The 23,163-nt window shown below is 40.9% G+C and overlaps 1 protein-coding gene and 1 non-coding gene across 2 annotated transcripts; one reads left to right on the forward strand and one right to left on the reverse strand.

The window, feature by feature from the left end:
- Window positions 1-548: 548 nt before the first annotated feature.
- LOC133502566 (excitatory amino acid transporter 2-like) lies at window positions 549-16,704 on the reverse strand. Its single transcript, XM_061823501.1, has 10 exons — window positions 16,565-16,704; window positions 12,228-12,380; window positions 11,105-11,355; window positions 10,336-10,483; window positions 10,091-10,217; window positions 9,731-9,964; window positions 9,448-9,642; window positions 8,674-8,808; window positions 7,377-7,620; window positions 549-4,164 (listed from the first exon to the last, which is right to left on the reverse strand). Exons 1-10 carry the CDS (start codon window positions 16,692-16,694, stop codon window positions 4,093-4,095), a joined length of 1,689 nt encoding a protein of 562 aa, XP_061679485.1. The 5' UTR covers window positions 16,695-16,704; the 3' UTR covers window positions 549-4,092.
- Window positions 8,008-8,080, forward strand: trnat-ggu (transfer RNA threonine (anticodon GGU)). Its single transcript has one exon. It is a non-coding gene; the product is annotated as a tRNA-Thr (tRNA).
- Window positions 16,705-23,163: the final 6,459 nt, after the last annotated feature.

Here is a 23,163-nt window from a genome sequence, read left to right on the forward strand (position 1 = left end):
GAAAAAAGTGAAAGGGGAAATCCAGTGGTTTGCATTAACAATGAAGCCAATAGATCATGTAATATGTATTCTATCTTGACAATGTGATGTTAAATCCTCTCACATTTAATAGAGTTCTGAGAAGATTTTTATCGACAATTACGAATTTTCAGGGGCGCTGCAATTTTTGCGAGTCAAATGACCTACGTGGGCGTATGTGACGTGTTACGTGCCGTTCCAAACGCTCGATTACATGGGACACCATTATGCCCATCACTAATTTCTACTTTAAATGAAAGAGGACGCCAAGTTTCTGTGATACCGTGGAGGTAATGCTTAAATGTGCTTGCACAGGAAATTAAGAGTGAAATAAAGATTAATATTGACACAGAAGGAGATGGAATCACACCATTTGGTCAAAGATGCAGGGCAACATCTTGTCAACACAGGCGGAGTAAACCCTGGAACGTTAAATATTGTATGAGCGCTCAGTCGGTTTGTTTGTTTTGAAGTTTTATGTAACGCACACGGCAAATGTATTGAGATCAGCCAATTGAGTCCAAGAAAGTGTCCTGTATCTTTCTATGATGAAGAAATAGTTCAGTTAAAGAAAGAACAACCAGAAGTCAATATGAGTTACGAATCAACATTTATTAATTATATTTGGATATGTACACCAAAGGTACAGCACATTTAGATATGTAGAAACAGAATTTTAAGATTGAGGAAAGACTTCATTTCCTTTTTTTGTCTTTTTCTCAGTATCACTTCAATACATACTTTCGCCTTTACCTTTTAAAATAAAAGTGAAAGATTTACAAAGAAAGGAAGGCCTAGAAAAGTATCATTAGGAAGGCAACTTCATGTTGACAAAGTTATCTTAATTTCGGGGTTGTTTCATCTGCAAAAGACACGTTTCAGTAAAAAAAAAAAAGTGGAAATGTGCTTAAGGGCCCTTTGCGACAATATTCTTTCCTATTTCAACTCAACAAGTTCCAAGTGGGTTTCTGTGCATATTGTGGATTGCGTAGAAAGTGACAAAAGGCAAGCGGGTAAAGGCAGGTTTACTATGCGAATTGTTGGTGGCGTGACAGTCTTGCTATGCAGGAGGTTGAATGCGCGGCAATTCAATGAAGCGACCGATGATACGCTACCAACTGAGCATCAGCTCAATCATGGTGCCAGAACTGTCAATGAGAAAAAGTCCAGTTTTCGCCATGAAACAGACACAATGATTTACCTGAGGAATGTTGCTCAGTATTGTGAAGTTTGATTTGAAAATGGAACAGTTGTTCGCTCACTTAGTAACAGCTCAGCGCCATTTGCGTCTTCACGCTATCCTATGTGCGTACGTACGGAAAAGGTTTTAACTTCTTTTCTGCAACTTTTCTCACACTCTCAACCAAATAAAGTCACGTTGGCTGTTTTTAACAAACATCTTCTTCCCTCACTTCCCTTGTTCACACCCTCTCTCTTTTTGTTTCTCTTCATGCAAACGTTGCTTGGGGATATTTTGCATTGCCACGGATCAGAACATTTACCGTATATATCTATTTATGTACAATGAAAATGAATGCACACTGCTTATATTGTCATGGAACAAACATTCAAAAGGCTTACATTAGATACAAAAAGATATTTATACTGTATATTGTTGAGTGACATAAGTAAAGCACCTAGTTATTAGAGAATAAAAAAAAGAACAAACAAGCAATTTAATACACAATTTCCTGCCAATAAGTTTCATTTAATCTACTTCTACTCGGCACATGGATGATATATTTTCTATAGGATTACATTTAGAATGTAACAGCAATAAACTGTATTCCTACAAACCATTTTAACACTCCCAAAAGGAAAAATGGAGGCAAACAAATGACAACATCAAATCACTGTTGACTACAGTACAGTATATACACAAAAGTGCAAGGAGGCACTTCAAATATCATGCTTTTAAGATAGTGGTGCAAAAAAAAGAAGAAAAAAAATTATCATTTTCATTTCATTTTATTCATCCTTCTAAAATAGTTTGAAGGTAAACATGGTCCAACTCTTATTGTGATGGTGTTCATCGTCTCCTTAATGGAGATATTTTGTCCTGAAGGTAACAAGGCCATACGGTCAAACTGGAAGGGCCTGTTAGGGTGTCAGTGCTGTGCTCTTCAATATTTTCTCACCTTGACGGTTTTTATAAGCTTGTTCATTGTGCATATGTGTGGCACAAATGTGCATTGTGGGGTATGGAAGCCCACTAAGACAGCGCGTGAGCCCCTGCGTCAGCAACCTGACTACACCGACAGGTGGGCTGTATCTTGTTAGCTCTTTCTACTTTGAAGTGCTTGATATTTCCTTATTGATCAGTGTGGCGCAAACATCTTCAAGGCCGAGTTGTCGTCAAGCACAGATGAAGAGAAGCAAGACAGAAGGACACAACGCCGAGAAAACAAAATAAATCACAGATTTCTCACTCATACGGACTGAGACGCACAGTTGTCCATTTGTGTTTCATTTGTGAGAGTTGTAAAGTAACATTACCTGATTTTGGTAAAAAGGAAGGGATTATGTGTCCGCTGTTTTGTTGAGTGAATCATGGATATGGGCACAAAACTGCAGCATCAAGGGTTTGTAAAAACAGTCTTGGACTCTGGTGGCTAAAAATATGGACTTGTTTGCCTTTGTACATCTGGCAAAACAGGAACCTTGGAGGCTTCTTGAGGATAAGTATAAATATCGAATGTCTGTCTCTGTTTGTGCATGTCAAGAATCCCATCTGATATCCATTGTCTGCAGTTTCTCTCATTTCTATTTGTTTTCAACATAGCTAATTTGCCCCTACACACAGGTAGAGGATCCGTCAACCACCGTAATGTAGTAAACGTTTTTGCAGAAAGTTCTTTTTTTTTGTGCTAAAATATTTCCTTGTCGACAAAAATTTGCAATGGTTGTGCAATGAAGCCCCATATTGTGATGTGAATAGCTCATGTGAGGAAGTAAACGTGAGGGATTTCCACTAATGTGTCAGGAGTACAGGAGTAAACATTAAGGCCTGAGAACCTCTTGGAATCAATGTATTTGCATAATTTCGTGTCGCTTACTGGCTTTCGAAGTTGATGGCTCATTCACTTTCTTTTTTGGGCCACATGCTTTGTGCTTTACATCTTTCTTCATTTGCGCCACAATAAATTTAGATTCTTCGTTGGCCTTACGATGCAAATTTTTAATTTTAATTCATTCATTTTGGGCAGTAATATGCTGTGCCTTGAAAATACAATTTCATCTGGATTTGAGATTGTGTCCATTGTAAACAAACAAAAATAATGTCTCTCAATGTGTCTGTGGCAGTTTGTAGACTCATAATATTTTTCGTCCCAGTAACTGACTGACTCACATACCATTGCACTTCCGAATGCTCACCCACACACACAAACACACCCACACACACGCATTTTACGTCAAATCAAAGAGAAAAACGTCCCTTTTCTAGATTATAGTGAATTTTAAAATAAAGACATAGTGCCTTAAAATTTGTCTCCATGGTATGATTTGTGCTTTAATGATGAAGAGTGAATATTGTGTTATAAGGCTCAGCAGAACCCGCCCCCAAACCTTTCATCAATTCGGGAGCATAATAGGTCATTGTAGCGCGGTGCATGATCTTAGCAGGTGTGCTTCTGACGGATATGAAAAAAAGTAAAAGTAAAAAGTAAAGTGGGTAGTGGTCGCCATGACGACTCCCCCTCATGTTACAATAATCAATCGCCTATGAGACGCTTTGTGAATGTATTGCTAGCAATAGTGTGTCATTTTTTCATGTTTTTATCTTTCGTCCCTCCTTCAACCTTGAAATGTATGCTAATACGGGTAGAATTGTGCTCTAACAGGAAGTGTGTACCGCCATTGTCTTTTCACAGTTAAGTGAATTAGTAGAATTTATCAGTCATAGAGACAACTACAAAAAGAATCTTAAAGGGACTAATGATAAAGAAAACTAGACTATGTAATTAACATTAGTAGTTCAGTTCATATGACATTTTTTTCATTCACTCTTTTTTTTGTCATCACCAGAAAGGAAAGCTTGTGGAGCCCAGGAGCAGGGGGATCTCTGCACTGCCATTATTCCTGTTTCCACGGTTCCTCCTCAACAAGTGTGCACTCCGCAGCAGAACCATTTGTGGCTGAGGTTACCTGCAAGCAGTTAGCATGGAAATCTAAACAAAACGTCTAAGAAAGAGACACAAAACTCTTACATCTCCCTCCCCTAGGAATTAAATTGATCATTTAAGCGCCATGGATTTGTAATGCTTAGAGGCAGTTGCCATGAATTCATCTTTTGGATAAATGCTACTGTTAAATTATCAAGAAATTGGGAAAACTAGATTTCATACGATGAGACACGATACTTGGCAATTTCAGTCTATTGTTGGTTAATCCTGTATGTGTTCCTTATATCTTTTGTGTGTGTGGCACATTATGCCTCATTCATCGATAAAATTGTTTACATATCTTTACTTTTGATCTTAAAGGAGGACTTTGTTCAAAATTCATATGTACAATAAACCTTCCAATGTGAAGTAACATTATTATTACATATATTTTGGACATTAATTTAAAAAAAATTGAAAATAAAGAACATTTTTCCAATCCAAGCAAAATCTGGATATGCGCCAGCTTTCACAACAAAACCCGAAAGAAGCATCCTTGACCCCGCCCCTGATGTCGCCGGTGCTTAGCATTCCAGACCATTCATTCTTGCTAAGCCAAGATTCCGATGCGTTGTGCAACAAAACAGAGAATACGTACCGAAATTTCTCCTTCCTTAACCTTCCGTGGGGTCAACCTGACAGGATAAAGCTATGGCTGTCACAGTTGAGGCTCGTTCATCAACGGGGAAATTTGCAAGCATCTAATCATTATTGGTTATTAGCTGCTTAGTTATAGCCTCTCGTGCTGGTACTGTATAAGCAACATACTTTACGAGGCGGCACGGTGGCGCAGCTCTTCAATCCTGGACGTCCGTGTGTGGAGTTTGGATGTTCTCCCCGTGTCTGCATGTGTGTAACCTGCCTCCTGCTCGTGGTTCTCCCCGTGTCCGCGTGTGGGACTGTTATTGTTCGTCGTCAGCAACACACCCCTCCCAACATGTCGAGTTCCACCTGTATGTATTCTGGCTCAAACACTTGAACATTGTTATTTTTGTTTTGTTTCCTCAATGGCGGGAGTAGTAATAACACAGAGCATCGACTCGCTTTTATACTCAGTTTGTTGGCTCTTAGTACACAACACTTCCTGGTTACTATTTACGGCGATGCACGCATGCAATCCCCACCCCCGCCGCCGGTTGATCGCGAGAGGCTGTCTGCTTGAAAAGTACTACTTGGGGTAAAAACAATTCTGGCCACGCCTGCTGTATCCTCTCCACACCTAAACCAACTCCTCAGAAAAGCATCAAACAAATCTCTGCATCCATATAATGGGATTATTGTTCATCGTTAGTGCCACGACCCCTCTCCAACACGTCAAGTGCCGGCAGAGTGTATTTTGGCTCAAGTGCACAGCCTTGAACATTGTGCTATTTTTGTTTTGTCTGTTTGTAATTAATTTTCACAAAAATGGACTACAAAATGCCAGATAGTGGATGTTCTCTGTTCGGTGAAATGTATCCACGAGCAATGGGTCAGAACAGCAAGCACTGCAGGTGTGGCAAACGCTGATTGACTGTCAGTTTTCACAGCCAGGCTCATTGGAATGTCTGCGCGAGAGAGGAATTTCGATAATACTTTTCCAATTTAGAGATGTTTATTGGTGAAATATGTGGATAACTCTGGCATTAAAAGAAACATTGAACCCCCATCTACTAACTTTTAAAGTGTGCGACCATTCCTATTAGTTTTGACAAAGTCTTCCTTTAAGAATAATGAACTTTTTTAAAAAAAGAATTATAAAATAAATACATTCTAATAAAGGCTTTTTGATGGCAATTGATTGACTATTGAACTAATTATTGCAAATCCACACAAATCGAAGATATTCCAGCATCCCGGGGAGAATTGTGTTCAACATTTGAGGTTCCACTGTAATTGGGATCGTATAACAATATAAACATGCAGTATTCAGGTAAGCCTATTGATTCCCTGTAAATATCATCTGATGAAGTCAGAATACTGTTTAAAAACATTATTTTTCATTTGTGTTCTGTACATTGAAGTACTTTGTCAATATCGTAGCAACAATACCATATACAAATGTAATGGACCTGGAACTCCCCTAGAACCACTGAAGAACATGCTTAAAGTGGTCTTATAAGTGGAGTCACCTGGGGACATACCAAGCATTCATTATCACAAAAAATCTAAAACTACATAAAAAACTTATTAGCATGCAAAAAAAGTGGCACAAAGTTGATTATAGAACACTACCGAAACGCCAGAATGAATGCGTTTTTACTTGCTTGCAAGCCCACGTTCAAAACAGAATGATGCTGTTAGCATATGACAAAATACCCAAATTAGATAGAGAAGGAACTGGAAATAGCAAGCCCCTGGTCTGTTTAGAAATGCAGCCTTGAAAGAAAACTATAACATATGACTTTGAACAGATTTCTGGTGCCAATGTTACCAGGCAAAACCTTCCATTCTTTGATAAAGGAATAGTACAAATACATGTTGATGTACATACGAGTACATGTGTGTTCCTGCATTGTTGGGAATCCCTTAAATTCAAATAGAGGTTTGAATGAACAATGTTTTACATGACATAACACTCAAAATGAGCCAACATAGCTTTTATCTAAAATACCATTCCCTGTGTGTTAATGGCTCAGTAACCGTGTATCGGGAATATGTGAGCTCCTAATTATCTGCAGCATTTTCCATCGGTGGATTTTCAAATGCCTCCAAAAGGTGAGCCATTGGAAATCTGTTAATAATTAAAATAAGCTATAATTAGATGAATGGAAGGGTCCACATGGGAGACTGAGCACAAGAAAAAAAAAGTCTGCCACAACTAAGAGAAATCGTAGAATAATATCTTATTTAGAGGGTTTGAAAATTGATGTAGATATGAGATACTGAATAATATTCCCACAATGCCTAGGAGAGGCCATTTAAAGCCAGTCCACAACAAGTTATAGGATCAGCAAAGGCTCATCAAGCTCATTGTAAGATGTATTGAGATGGTTCATTTTAAAATCAAATTTTTGATGAGTTTTTATAGTTCCTTACATTCACAACACACGAGTTGCTATTCCAGAAGAAGTACAAACATGCAGTCTCAAGCATCATTTCTGTCACCAACTTAATGTGTTATACAAAGGTGCAGTGAAGCAAGCAAAAATAGTGAGCATGCAAAAAGAAAGATGGTTACATACAAGTCTCTAGATCAGTAAGCATTAATTGTACCTTGCACTCATCTACTACGACAGAATTGTTAGCATTTGCGGTAGGCGTTAAGACGCACTGGTTGGAATTGTTTTCGTGGTGGTTCTTCATGTCGTCGTAAAACGACGGGGTCTTTGTCATTTCTATGTCGTCTGATTTAGTCATGTGCGCGTCCAGCTCTTCAAGCTCTGCCTTGGACATGTGGTACACGATGCCTGCACCGTAGGAGTCCCCAACCACATTCACAGAGGTCCTGAACCGGTCCCTGAAGAGACAATTTTCGTTATAAGAAGGAGTATTTGAGTGACTGAAAATTTGGAACCGTGACTACTCTGCAGTTTAGAGCAGCAAAATGTGCTGTTTCCCGTCAGATTGCAATGGCAAAAGTGCATTGTTTGCATAGATACAAAAAAGACACATAGGCTATTGTTTTTTTATTGTTGTCTGACATCAAATCAAACTAAGCTTTTCCTGTTTTACATCAATTGAAATTACATACTACAAATTATTGTTATTGACTTGGAAGCTTCTGTGGTTGTATTTGATGGTACACATGAAAACACATTGGTTCTTTGAGATATTATGAGAATTTCTTTTTTTTAAACCAGCACGTCAAGGCCCGTCTTAATTTTGCCAATTACATTGCCATATAGGCCCCGTAGCTCAGTGGTTAGAGCTCTGGTTTGGTAAACCAGGGGTTGTGGGTTCGTATCCCACCGGGGTCTCCACTCCCTGAGAAGGGTTGCGTCAGGAAGGGCATCCGGCGTAAAACTTGTGCCAGACAAATATGTGTTTTCATCTGAGATGATACGCTGTGGCGACCCCGAAAGGGACAAGCCGAAAGAAACACACTCACACACATTGCCATATATATATATATATATATATATATATATATATAATATATATATATATATATATATATATATATATGTGTGTGTGTATATCTATATATATATATTTCCGCTGCAGGAGGGACTGGTGCAGTTCACAAAATACGTACTTAACTTTCTCTGTCAGTACTGGCTGTCACTTCAGCAGCCAAAGTGAGCATGACTAGCATATGCAACTAGCATGATTAATGTCACAAAAGGCAATGAATTGTATTCAGTAAAATGAGTATTTGATGTTGTCATTGATGTGAAGGCAAATGGGACCTCAGAGACCATGGAACTGTTGGTAATACCCTATAATATCACTGGTATGTAGCCAAGATAAATGGCTTGGTACGCAATCATTATTTCTTCATAAGAACCATTATATGAATTTTCATTTAACTAATTACACAAATCAAATATAAAAAAAAAAAAAACCTCACAGAAGCCAGTCAACAGCAACTAGCAGACTGATGTCCTGAGTTGGCAGCCCCACAGCAGTCAGGATCAAAAGCATGGTCACCAGTCCAGCACTGGGAATACTGGCAGCTCCAACACTGGCCAGAGTGGCTGTGAGACTAAATGAAGACACAGTAGTCAGAAAATAAATAAAAAAAAAAAACAAACACCTAATTCCTGCACACGCCTTATACAGAAAATGACAGTTGTTAAAAAATTGCTACGACCCTGAATCACACTCGTACAGTATGAGTAATAGCAACTAAAAAGCCCCAGAGTGGATGGTCTGTTTCAAGAGGTTCACGCATGAAAGATGAGAGGTTTCAATTACGAGTTGGTCGAGAGACATGATAATGAATTCTCAAACTGAAGGTCTCCCAGCCTTGACTCTCTCTACAGCCCTAATGCTAATTACAGTACATTAAAAAAATTGAGAGACAGATAGTTTTTGTATTGTGCATTTTGTTCTCTCTGTCTTGTTGTTGTTCACTTTCAATTTTTAGTAGCTGTTTAGAATAATTTGAGTCCAAAACTATTTTTGTGCGTGTTGTACAATTTGTGTCTTTCAATCGGCACATCTGGTTTTATCTACTTGTTCACCTCTCATTTTGATATTCATGTTTTCATCTTTTTGCCACAATTCTGCCATTTTGTTTATTGTTATTATTGTTACTGTATGCATTGAGTGGTGACTTGTCGTAACAATGAAAGTAAAAGATGGTTTTAGGCACAGTATGTTGCTCAGTGTGGTTTCGGACCTAACAGTGACAATCTGACCGGGGTCCAGGTGGACACCATTCATCTGGGCAATGAAGATGGCAGCCACAGCCTCATAGAGAGCAGTTCCATCCATGTTGATGGTGGCACCAACTGGGAGCACGAAACGAGTGACTCTTTTGTCAATTCCCAAATTCTCCTCCAGACAGCGGAAAGTTACAGGCAGTGTGCCGGCGCTAAGAATAAAACATTTTATCTTCGGTTATCAGTTTGAATATTAAAGCACATGCAAGGATGCAGACGTTCGTGGTCCTTTTTACCGACCTTGATGCAGTGCCCAGGGCAGTAATCCAGGCCTGGAAGATACCCAAGAAAAATTTGAAGGGGTTTTTCCTGACAATTACAAAATAGATACTAGGCAAAAATATGGCTCCATGAATGATGAGGCCAACGATCACAGTGACCATGTACATTCCCAGCTGCCTGGCCACCACCTCCAAGTCCTTGATGGAGATGATCTTACCGCAGATCAGGCAGGCAATACCAAAGGGAGAATACCTGGTCAAAGTGAAAAAAAAGGAATTAGATGCATATAGGATATAACCTAACATTATGTTTTAACAACACGCCAAGAGTTGTTTTAACACAAGAGTCAGTGGATGATAGTATCTCCTCAACACTAACCACATGATCATGATGACAAGTTTCATCACAATCTCATTGAGAATGTTGAAAAATTCAATCATCAGTCTGGCCCTCTCGCCCATCTTGCCCATGCAGATTCCAAATGCAATAAAGAACCCAATCAGACCTGTGATGGAAAGTCACAAAACTGTCAGCTTTTGAATGAAAGTTGACAGGAGCGTGAAATGGAATCAGAAAAAAAAAACACATTTGATCACTGTCAGACTTTATAACTTAATACAGACCCAAGACATTCATTCCACTCTTGAACTGCAGGGATTTTTTAACGACAAACTGTGGCTCCTTGGTAATGTTTGCCAACAAGCCCTCCATAGTGGTAGCATTGACATCCTCCTCGATTACCACCTCCACCTTCTTAGTCACCGTCTGGATCTGAGGTTGAATTTCAACATTCAGTGATCATCTGAATGATTGATACTGTATTTCATAAAATATATACCTAAAGTTTATATATATTGTGACTCTTTTTCCATTTCTCTCTCGTTTGTGCACTGATTTTATTTCTTAGCATAAAAACTACATACAGTATATACTGTTGCTCCAATTTGAAAATTCCCTTTTAAGCATTAATTACTTTGCTGTGTGTGTCCATCTCACTCGCTGTGCCTGTCAGTTCTCTGCCCAGGTGCACAGCGCTGTCGGAATAAACAACAATCACTCGCCGAGCAACTATGCACGGCAACAGGTGGCAGCACAAATATGACGTTATGAAAGTCAAAGTGAAAGAAAATGAAGCTATTCTCTGGATGCATATAGCTACAATTTCAGTTGCGGAAACTCACAGCTGGTAACACACAAGATTAAAATATAGCCTAGTTATTAGAAAAGAAATCAGAAGAGAAATAAATCAGACAGTAAGAGAGAGTTTTGCAGTTTTCCTTTTTTATATCCTATCTAGGAATATTTTTTTCCAGCTAAAAATTTCACCAATTGTTCCAATTAGTGTTTCAGTGGTGGATGGATGTTTTTATTTTCTCCACACTGTTGCACTACCTGTTGGAAACACGCCTGCACCAGGTTCTCTGGGAACAGGTTCCTGATTAGATCAAAGAAGGCATCCAAGCTGGACACATCATCATTCTTCTCTCCCTCTCCAAGATTCTCCTTGAGTTTGGGGTTTCCAGGGTGGATGACCAACACTAGAATGACTCCCAAGATGGCAGCAATGATAGTGGTGGACATGTAGTAGACCATTGCTCTGGTACCCAGACGACCACTGGATTTGGCATCCAAACCAGCCAGTCCTGGAGCCAGAGAAAGACAAAGTGTGTGCTGACCTTTTCATTGGTGAAGTTTGAATGATAAATGCCTTTTGCGTTGTCATGCACATGAAGACTATGTTTTACTCATTTCACATTCATTCACAGTTTATATTTGTATATTTATATAGGCTAACAGAACACCACTCGGTTTCTGATCGGGGGGGGGGGGGTCCTCCCAATCACGCCCTTCCATGCCTCACTCTCAATGCTCATTTAAGTCCCACATCAGAACGATGCTCTACAGCACCCCCTCCAAGGTCTCCAAAAAGGGTGAATACTCTGAACTGCTGTTTGGTGAGTAGGCACAAAAAAACAGTCAGGATTCGTCCCCCAGCCGAAGGTAGAGGAAGGCTACCCTCTCATCCACTGGGGTGATCCCCAATGTACAGCCACCTAGCCGGAGGGGCATTAAGTATGATCCTGCCAGGGGCATGTAGCCCCAGAAAACCTAGCTCCAAGGATCATTAGGACACACAAACCCTTCCTCCATGATAAGGTAATGGCCTGAACACAACTGTATGCTGAATTATTTCCTCTAAAGATCTTTTCAGTTTACCCCATTTTGCTTCATGCATGGTGGAAAAACCTACCTCTCATTGTGATAAAGACTGTAAACACAGATAGATTATAAATAGCACACCCTCTGAGGTGTCAAAATTGAGGATGACTATTATTGTAAAGGTAGAATTTTCAATGCAACACTATTGGACCTCAACAGATTAAGGGAGGTCACTATGAATTTTCTGAACTACTTAAGTAAAGTATGTAACAAGTTATGAAACTGAGAAATCACAGAGAACACCCAATGTGACATTGACTTTCAACAGTGCAATATATTGTACATTTTAGCATACCTGTGATTAAACTGGAGATGATAAGAGGCAGGATCAGCATCTTCAGCATCCTCATGAGGATATCTCCAGGAAAGGCAATTACCATGATGATGTCCGGGTGAATTGGGGAGGCAACACGCAACAACATCCCTGACACTGCTCCTAAGATCACACCTGAGGTACGAGGCATGTTGCTGTAAATGGTTTTGTACAAACAAACTGGCAGTGATGCAACAGAAAAGTCCTATTGTGGGGGGGAAAGTTCCATTCAAGTTACTATTCAGTTCAACATATTTGATGGTATAAAAAGAAAACAAACAGTCATTTCCTCCATAAAGAATGATTTGTACATGTCATTGTCAGGCTGCAGTCACACAAAATGGGGCAAGGACTGATAAGCACACAATGGAGCTTGAAAGAATTCCACTGACAGGCTGGAATTAAACTAAGGGTATTGTTGGATGTTCTTCTGTAGGGAGAATGATGCTGACGGACTAGGGGGAAGAATGGGACATACACAACATTGTTACCTCGGTAACCACAGCCTGGGATGTCAAGTGACAAACAATAAAAAGCGTGGCATTTTCAGTGTTCTTAAATCAGGTGGTTGGTTGAAAAGATAGTATTGAAGGGAAATGTGTATACGATGGAATATATTGTTTTGAGCACCAACATAAGCGGCTCAGATAATGGATGGATGGATGTTCTAAATGCAATAAAAGTAAAGATGCGAAACTAATAAGTATAGTTAGAGCGTCATTGAAAAAACATTCTATTTGCCATTCCAAGCATTTGCTTGGAACAATTAAATTTGTATGTGGCTCCTCCTTTAGCACCAGTGTTTGGCTTTTGGTTATGGCTATCTCACCAAAACACAATCTACCCTCCTAAAAAAAAAAAAACCTTCTGCATCCCCCATTCTACCCCATCCTAGTGCAACACTTCCTCCCCCTCCAACTCCTCTGCCAAAGATCACCATGTTTTATAACACGTTGGAATGGAGAGCCTGCCGGCTTTTGTAAACTGCCCTCAATCCTTCTTCCAGTAGACCTGAGAAAGTGTTTCTGGATGGTACTTGATTTCCTGTGCCTTCTCTTTGGCCCATTTGCAAGATCCCAATTCAGGCTCTTATGCAGCTCGTGACAGATGATCAACGATGCTGCGATCTCACTCCAGTCATGAGTGAACTGCCAAGCAGAGGTGGGTCACTCCAGCCACATGACTTGACTTGAATCGAAGACTCCACTTGACTTGTACTTAAACACAGATGGCTCTAATTATGTAAATCCAGGACAGTGTGTGTGTTTTAAATACCTCACCAGTGATGGGACATGGTGCTTTTCTAGGAATGTTATAGAGGTGGTCATTTGAAAATGTAAACACGGAGAGATTTATACAAATAGAGTATTGAATGTTATTTATCCATCAATCCATTTTCTTTGCTGCTCCTCACGAGGGTCGCGGAGAGTGCTGGAGCCTATCGCAGCTATCAACAGGCAGGAGGTGGGGTACACTTTGAACTGGTTGCCAGCCATTCACAGATTTTATTTATCAGTTTCCCAATTATTGTAAGATGTCATTAACATGATTATCACATAATAACATTTAATCAAAGTTTATATGAAGCAAACTTTGCTCTTTCAGAAGTTTGTTTCAAACTGGTAGCCCTTTTGCATTAATCAGTACCCAAGAAGTGTCTCTTTGTTTCAAAAGGTTGGTGATGACCCCTGAATTCTAACCCCTGTGATGATTGTTTGTGGGCCCCCCCCCCCCCATCCCAGGAGCTGCAACCCTAACCCTGCAGCTAGTATGTGGGTTTGAATGACAGCTGTCATCTGCTACATATCCGTGGAGCTTGTCTGTCTGTCTGTGGCTGAATGTGCCCTCATCACCTCAAATTGGATTAAACCAACTGTGCAAAATCTGAGATAAGGTACGAGCAAGTGCAGGTTTAGACAAACTTTTGACACCAGATTCTCACTCTACCAAGCGCATTTCCAAAGGAACCCTATCACTGTGCTGTTATGCCCAGCTTGGCGCAGTTAGGGTTAACACTTGCCAAACACATGCAGAGAGACTTGGGTTTGTGCAAAATTCAAAATGCTCCAGTTTTTACGCTTGAAACTCTTGAGCCCTCTATGAAAATAGACCTGAAAGTGACCAGGACTAACAAACACATAATGTAGGGTCTTCTGGTTTATGATTGTAAATCTAAGGTTGTAAGGTTGGACATCTTCTTCTTTTATTTTCCGCTTATCCCGTTAGGGGTCACCACAGCGTGCCATCTTTTTCCATCTAAGCCTTTCTCGTGCATCTTCCTCTCTAACACCCACAGTCCTCATGTCCTCCCTCACCACATCCATCAACATTTTCTTTGGTCTTCCTCTCACTCTTTTGCCTGGCAGCTCCATCCTCAGAAGCCTTCAACCAATTAACTCGCTCTCTCGCCTCTGAACATGTCCAAACCATCGAAGTCTGCTCTCTCTCTCCAAAACATCCAACTTTGGCTGTACCTATAATGAGCTCATTTCTAATCCTATGGAATTCACACCCAGCAAGAACCTCAGCATCTTAATTTCTGCTACCTCCACTTCTTCTTCCTGTTGTTTCTTCAGTCCCACCGTCTCTAATCCGTACATCATGCCCGGCATCACCACTGCTTTATAACTTTTCTCTTCATCCTAGCGGAGATTCTTCTGTTGCATAAAACACCATACACCTTTCTCTATCTGTTCCACCTCGATTGGACCAGTTTCTTGACTTCTTTACCACACTCTGCATTGCTCTGTATTGTTGACCCAAAGTATTTGAAGTCATCCACCCTCACTATCTCTTCTCCCTGGAGTTTCACCCCTCCTCCTCCATCCCTCACATTCATGCACATATATTCTGTTTTACTTCAGCTAATCTTCATTCCTCTCCTTTCCAGTGCGTGCCTCCATCTTTCTAATTGTTCCTCCGCCTGCTCCCTGCTTTCACTGCAAATCACAGTATCATCTGCGGACACAATAGTCCAAGGGGATTCAAGTCAAACCTCATCTATCAGCCTACCCATTAATACCGCAAACAGGAAGGGGGCTCAGCATGGATCCCTGATGCAGTCCCACCTCCACCTTGAATTCTTCTGACACACCAACGGCACACCTCACCACTGTTCTGCTACCCTCATACATGTCCTGTACTATTCTAACATATTTCTCCACCACCCCAGACTTCCGCCAACTCTTCCACCCCGCTTGGACCTGTTTCTTCACTTCCTTACCACACTCACCATTGCTCTGTATTTTAACGTTGGACATGCCAACCTTATTTGTTTGATAGGAAAGCATTTTTTTTCTGTCAATACCAAAAACTACAACACAGAATTTCAGTGTGTTTTCTAATCTCCTGTCTTGTCACCCCGAACATACACATACAACAGGTTTGGCACTTCTTTCCGTTCTTCCACTCATGCACGCCCCCCTGGCACTCTCACCTAATCTTAAATAAGAATTCAGCTTTCACACATTCACAGCTTTAACAACTGTTGAAACTTATAAATCTTGACTCATTCCACACAACACATTAAGGCACGGTCGGCAAAATTCTAAATTGAATTACACCCAAACTCAAAAAGATACTTTAACATAATTTGCTATAACACAGCTAATGAACATATGTTATGTATGTAGTAATGTCATGTTATGTACATTTTTTTAACGATTCCAACCAACAACAACAACTAATATTTACACTTTATATATAGTTTTTGTGTGATGATGAGTGAAAAAGCATTTTTCATTCCATGTTGAACATGTTGTTGCTGAGCAAGATTGTACAACTTGATATGTGAAATGCTGAGCTCAAGTGATGACCCGACTTGCTTGGAAAGAAGTGGGTGGAGGGTCAACTTGACTTGCTTGGTTTTTGCTACAGTAACTAAACTTACTGGTAATTTCCACCTCCATATCTCAGCAGGGTGGGATGTACACATCCTCGTACAAAAAAACAACAACACTATTTTCACCCATGTGATTTCCACGTGCAGCATGTTTAGATTTAAGATGGTGTGACCTATGCAATGTAGTTGCCAAATATTGCAATGGAACTGCCTTATGTGGCTGCAGGCCTTCCATCTTTGCATCGGTGCCCTTTACGAGTGTCAAAACAAATCCCTGTTAATGCAGTGAGCCTGTTGTAATTGCAACAGTTTATATGCACCACTCTAGACTGTACGGGTGACTGTGTGGATGCTGCAAAGAGCAACAGGTGGTGTGGGGAGGTTGAAACGTCAGGTCAGCATGTCTGGTATGTCCAAACAGGAAAAGAGATCTTTAACATCAAATAAAATGGGGGGCAAATATGTCCTCGGTACTGACCAAGGACGGTGAGTGTAAGCAGAAGGTTCTTGAACATCTTGGAGCAGATTCTGGCACATTTGGACTGAGGCCTGGCCTCTATTGGCTCTAGGTGACTCTCATGCATCCTCACCTCCACTTGTTTAGGCATACTGTTGGCACTGTGAAACACAGAAAAGACAGTTAATATTTACACATTTTATACACAGGTACTGTTGTGGATCATGCAAGCAAATCCTTTCATCTGTAATTTATCACTTTGTAAAATGCAGATGAAATCAAAGCATGTGTGTATTGGGGAGAAAAACAAAAACTGTTAAAAAATTAAATTGCGATGGTGAGCCGTCATTCCCATATAAGCCTTCATAGTTGCTATGGCAGCCAGCAGATGGAAGATGACGATAATGTGCCGCCTGTAAAGTTGCAGTCTCTTGAGATGCTGCTTGAAACACTTGAACCACTTTATTAAAAGTAGATTCTTAATGGGCTCCAGTGTGGCGTGTTGTAATCGGGAGGACACTTTATTAATGTGATCCATTGCGACAGTTCGGTCATTAACACTTCCAACACAATGACAATGTTGTAGTCTGTTAATGTGTACTGTATAGAGATCTGGTTTAGGAAATAACAAACCTTGATCCCAAATCTAAATTTCGAGATGTACTTTCAACATAGTTTCCCTGCGTTTGAATCGAGAACGAACAGTAAGCTTTTTGTCCATATTGAAAACAGACAATGAGAATTTACGCTGTTGGGTCAATTATCCTCAAGTGAGTAACACATCATTTAGGACGTCACAAGATTTTAGTGATGGAGGAAGGGATCCAAAAAGTACTCTTTCTGTTCCACTCAATTTGTACAGATGATTAAATGACAGCAAAATTGGAATCACATAAAACAAATACTATTACACAAGAGGGAAATGTGTCACACAGGCTTATTAATCAAATGAAGTGATTTATGGAGGCAGCATCGACCGTTTTCTTGCATTTCCACTGCATGAATGGGATAAGAGGGCCAGTGCACACATTTTTTCCCTGACAGTTCATTAATAAGGTTGCTTTAATCAATTTAAGAATGGTTGAGAAATGCAAAATGGTTTATTCCACCCAGCTCATTTGATGCAACGTTCAGTACCACAGGGCTCTGAGTACACACACAGTATACGTGAGAAGAGAAAGGAGAGATGAGAGGTAAAAGAAAGCGACTTGTGAATGTCTTGATGTTGCCATTCATTTGCAAGAATCCCATTGCAATGGCAGCAGTGATAGATTGCAGAGAAGAGATGATGTCGCTCCGACATTTGACCTAAGTGCTGGGGTTCAGGGCTGAAATTAAAGTTGCAGTAAAGAACGTTATCATTTTCTTGTCCTTGGACCCTCCCCCAGTGGTTGACTGTGAAGTGAAAGATGTCATCTCTTGAATTCTGTGAAATGAAGCTTTTGTAGATTACAATATGCTAAAGTCAAGTATTTATTTTCATTAGTGATGTAAGACCATGCAGGGGGTTCTCCCTTGTGAAAATTTTCTGAAAATCAAGTTGTTGTTATTTTCAAATGGTTTTAATATTCTTACCTAACTAAGTGGAGCGGACCTCTGCACATTCACAATTCAGCATTCACAAATTTGCTTGTACACAAATTTTCCAAAAATCAACCTTTTCCTGATTTCTCCTCTACATATCCTGCACATCGGTGCACAGTCTCATGGTTGTCTATGATGACCTGCAGTAGAGCTAGATACACTGTTTTTAGTCTCGCCAGGGTGTGCGGGATGTTACCGGCAGGCATGAAGACAACACTGAAATTGGTTTTCATCCTGAGCTCTTCAGTGTTCATTTCTCTATCACCTGAATGTCTGCACACACACTATGTAGCTGTAGTGTGGCTGCGTCTGGCATTTTGTCATTGGTTCATCCATTTAGCATTGCGTGCAACCTGGTTCTCATGCTGCATCCACACCACCTTGGTTACGTCAGCCTACGTCTGCTTCATCCACTCAGGATTGGTGCTTTAGCCTCATGACAGATGATCATCAGAAGTGCTAAAGCTGTTCGTGGGAGCCCAACAAGTTTGCCAAAGAATGTGCTAAATATCCAGTTTGACGGAAAGCAATACTACAGGGGGTCGGAGAAAGCCCAAGTTGAGTTTTCTGTTGTTGAAAAGCACGTCTCTGTCGAATATAATCTTTGAGTGTGTGGTGCAATGCTGCCATGCTTTTGTTTGGAACTTTACTGGCTCCAGGATTTTTTTTGTGAGAATCCCAAACGCCGCCGGGCGGCACGGTGGATAAGCTGGTAAAGTGATGGCCTCACAGTTCTGAGGTCCCGGGTTGAATCCCGTACCTACCTGTATGGAGTTTGCATGTTCTCCCCATGCCTGCGTGGGTTCTCCGGGCACTCTGGTTTCCTCCCACATTCCAAAACCATGCAACATTAATTGGACATTCTAAATTGCCCTAAGGTGTGATTGTGAGTGCAACTGTTGTCTGTCTCTATGTGCCCTGCGATTGGCTGGCAACCAGTTCAGGGTGTACCCCGCCTCTTGCCCGCTGACAGCTGGGATAGGCTCCGCTACTCCCCGTGACCCTCGTGAGGATAAGCGGTGAAGAAAATGGACGGATGGATGCCAAACACCGCCAAAGGGCCGTTGCCTTGATTGGTGAATTTCAGATTGCACTGTGGAATATGTTTTGCCATATGATTGAACTCCTTCAAACAGTGTAAGCACTAAGTTTAAGTTACAAATAACAGCCTCAGGAAGAACAAGATGAGAACTTTGTGTTTGGAAGATGTTACAAGCATGTTCGCCCTGCAGAGGACACTACAATAATAAAATGCTGTGCTTCAGGAAAAGTTGGCTGCTCTGTATTTTTAAGGGTGAAGCAATTTTTTGGGCAATGTTTGTAAGTGTTTGTGGGATCATAGTTTGTGGTGCTTATCATCACACTTTCAGGGGTGCGTCATTTTATTCATAGAAATTCACGGTCCCCAGTTGTAGTTGATCCGTATCCTCCGTGAATGGTTGAGGATCTTTTGGCATCGTGTGGTTACTAATTATTGCACACACACATACACGAGCAAGCTCACACACCTCCTCAAGCATTGTGTATTGCTGTGAGATTGACTATAGGAAGACCACCTGGGCAGCTTCCAGGCACACAGATGGAGTGTTCCGATCTCGTCTTATTAACTTCAAAGAGAAGTGTGAAATACAGAATGAACATGCAAACAGACGGCAAAACATTCCCATTATACTCCGCCACGGCTTGCGTTTCCTACAGCGGGCAAAGAAAGCTGCGTTAGTGAAAGCACAGAAGAATAAAGATGAAAAATGAGCACTACTGCCGAATCCCATTCCATAAGAGTGATGATGAGTTAATTAAATTCTTTCGCACTTCTCTCCCTGTTTCATTATTTTTAGCAGGGAGGAGAGAGGAAGCAGATGTTAAATGTCACGGAGGTCGGATATTATTCTGTCAGGGCCCTCTCATTAGAAGACACATAACAGCACGAACTTGTAAAAAAAATTATACTTGAAGTTATTATTCATAACCTGGACACATTTGGGAGTGTTTTTTGGGGGGTGGGGGGTCTCATGGCTTAATTGTGTGGATTTGTAATGGAAAATATTGTTATTCTTTTAATTCATAAATTGAATATGTTTCATATCACGGATTTGACAGTTTTGTGAAATGCTATTTCACATTCTAAAGGAGCTTGTTGTCTTTTGGTATATTTGAGCATTCTAACTCTGATTTTAGTAGATGGGAAATGGCCTGAAAAAGTATAATCATTTAGGTAAGAATACAAACTACAATTTAAATGACAGTTTTTATAATGCATTCAGGATGTCTTGGCACAAAATCTTAGTCTATTGCCACATTTTATGCCATTTTTAGCCAGACATGAATAATATTAATAATGCTAGTCTAAATAAATATTATGATCACAGAAAATGTGTACTGTTTATCAATCGTTTTTTAGAGTACAGAAAAACAATGTGCAGTATATATATTATATATTATATCTATACTATCCTAAAGAGTTTGACAAAGGGAAATGGTAAAATTCTGGAAAACTAGAATTAATATAAATTGTGTTAGGTTTACATGCAGTATGTGATTCTGGTGACATCATTTTAAAAATAAATATTTCAAATTCATGTAGTCCAGCGACCATAATTTAACATGATGCGGTCAATAAATCAGTCTTGGCCATTATTCGCTGTACACAAAAACCTCATGAATCAACTTCCATGTTACATACAAGAGCGCATGCGCATTTGCGCACACACATTCACATCAGGGGAAAGGCCTCAGATGATTAAATCAATTAATCTTGGCTGAGATCTTACTCAGATGAATTCTACATGGCAATAAAGTCAGCAATGAATTCACAAGTGTCTGAATAAAGCAACTCTACATGCTCAACGCTTAAAGTGACAGTGCTCACCGCTGACCTTTCTGAAAGTGTCAATGCCAAATGGACTTACTTCATTTCAGGTGGAGTTGAGGTAAGAGCTATATACATTGACCAGGGTCACTTGTCCAGCTTTGGTATTGAAATAGCCAACCGGTCTCTGTAAAATCACCACCGTGCCATGCAACGACGAAACTTTAGCAGCTGAAGATAGGCTCCCCAGGACGGCTGTCAGCAGCAGCCAGCATAGATGTGCTGGTTGCGCTCAGATGTCCTTCGGCTCTTCGTGAGCATCCACAGAGCAAGAGTCCACTCGCATCAGACCACAGAACAAGTCACCGTAAGGGACCACCTGAATTGCCCTGTCCTGATGTCTGCAGACACCCACCCGCCCCGAAACAAAGCCCCTGACTCCTCGACCAACACCCCCAAACACACATATACAACACACACCCACACACGTAGATCCACATGCACACGCACACACACACACACACACACACACACACCACACACACACACACACACACACATTCTGTACAATGAATATAAATAAATAACTGAGTTGACAACAACGTTCCCTGGGACCCTGGACTTTGTAATCGCCACTCCCAGACTGATCCACCTCTGTGGAATATGGCAATAATGATGCAAACTAATTGCTCAACATGCAGTGCTTGACAAGCAGACATTTTGATGAAAAGAATGATTTGACATCAGCCATGTGTGCCATCCCGGTGGACAACAGATGGGAGGAGTTGATGCTTACACTTCCGTGCGGCTATGCAACAATATGCAATGTTGTGTCTGTGCGGTGATAAAAGCAAAACTGTATATATCATTGAGCAGGGAATACAAACAGATATGGCACATGAAGGTAAACCATCAATTCACATCTTTGTAAATCCCAGGACGAAAAAAGAAAAGCCCTGCGCTTGAGCTCCAGAGAACAAATGAACATTCATGTGGGGATGGACTCAAGCTGACTTCTCTCTCGTCTCTGAGCAGCATGGGACTACACGTAGCATTCAGCAGTATCACATTATTCTAATTAGGGAAATGTGTTGGAAAGCTATTTCCTCTTCAAAGAACTGGCCGCCTGCGCCACAAAAACCGGTGGAATATCATTCTTGCCGGCTAAGGTTGTCATGAGAAATACCTCATCCTTAATCCCGTGACATTTCATACTTCCACAGAAGACTTTCTCAGGGCAAATGAAGTATATTTATATGAAAATTGGGGGTATAGAGAGGAAGGGGTTACAGGGATAAGCTCTGCAGGAAAGGGGTTGCTGTGATCCCATCACCTCCTCCCACCAAAAGAGGGGCCGAAGAGGGGCAGCCGGAGGCAGCCATCGCTGCTCTTGGCTGGTACCATGTGAAGCGCTCTGTTTCCTCTGTCTTCTTTTTGAGGGGTCTTTGTTTCACAAGCAAACAGTGGAAGTGGCCCCGAGTTACCCGGCCAAGCACTGCATCTAAACTGGCAGGGGTGAGAAAAAAAAACCAAAGAAGGGGGGGGGCAGGGTTCAAATTGGAATATCGGAATATAGTCAGAGGGGAGGGCAATGGGCACGCTGGTTCTTTCAGGCCACTGATGTCATGCCTGTGCCCACCGTGGGAGAGCGGTGGCGGGACCAAGACGTCCCTTTCTCTTTCTCTTCCTCCACAACCTTTTTCTTTTTGCCAAGATGAATGAATCTTTCACAAGCCGCGGCTCTTTGTGAGTCGTAATCGACGGCGATTATCCCGATTTTATGCTGCCTTCCCAGTGTATGGAGGTTCCCTGAGTGCTGGCCTTGAGGGCTACCGGACCACGAGGAGTTGTCGTGGCAACACTTTGCAGCTTAGAGAAAAGGGAAAGGGATGAAGGGGAAGGAGGACGCTCCCAGCCACACAAATACACACAGTACACGAACTTCAAGATACACTAACAGCGTTACAATCTACAGAAGGGGTGCAGCATTCGTCAATGGCAAATACATGAATGAAAAACTAGCATCCATATTAAAAGATTGCAGTTTGTTAGATGTGCTTGTAATATGTGCTTTAAATGCGCTATGGAATACAATTAGTGCAGCTTTGAGTACATAACTAAGTAACTAACGCATTGGTATTCAACTTGGCTGTTTTTTTTTTTTGTGTGTGTGTCAAATATGCATTTTGGAAAGATAGCGCATTGAGGAAGATGTAAATGAGAATAC

This window comes from Syngnathoides biaculeatus, chromosome 6 (assembly GCF_019802595.1).
Source record: "Syngnathoides biaculeatus isolate LvHL_M chromosome 6, ASM1980259v1, whole genome shotgun sequence".
Classification (NCBI taxonomy): Eukaryota; Metazoa; Chordata; class Actinopteri; order Syngnathiformes; family Syngnathidae; genus Syngnathoides; species Syngnathoides biaculeatus.

Coding starts and splice junctions, on each gene's coding strand:
- LOC133502566 (XM_061823501.1), bottom strand. CDS start 16,694: ATGCCTAAACAAGTGGAGGTGAGGATGCATGAGAGTCACCTAGAGCCA. Junction 12,381..16,564: donor GCTTACACTCACCGTCCTTG/GTCAGTACCGAG, acceptor CTCGTACCTCAG/GTGTGATCTTAGGAGCAGTG. Junction 11,356..12,227: donor CATCTCCAGTTTAATCACAG/GTATGCTAAAAT, acceptor CTCTGGCTCCAG/GACTGGCTGGTTTGGATGCC.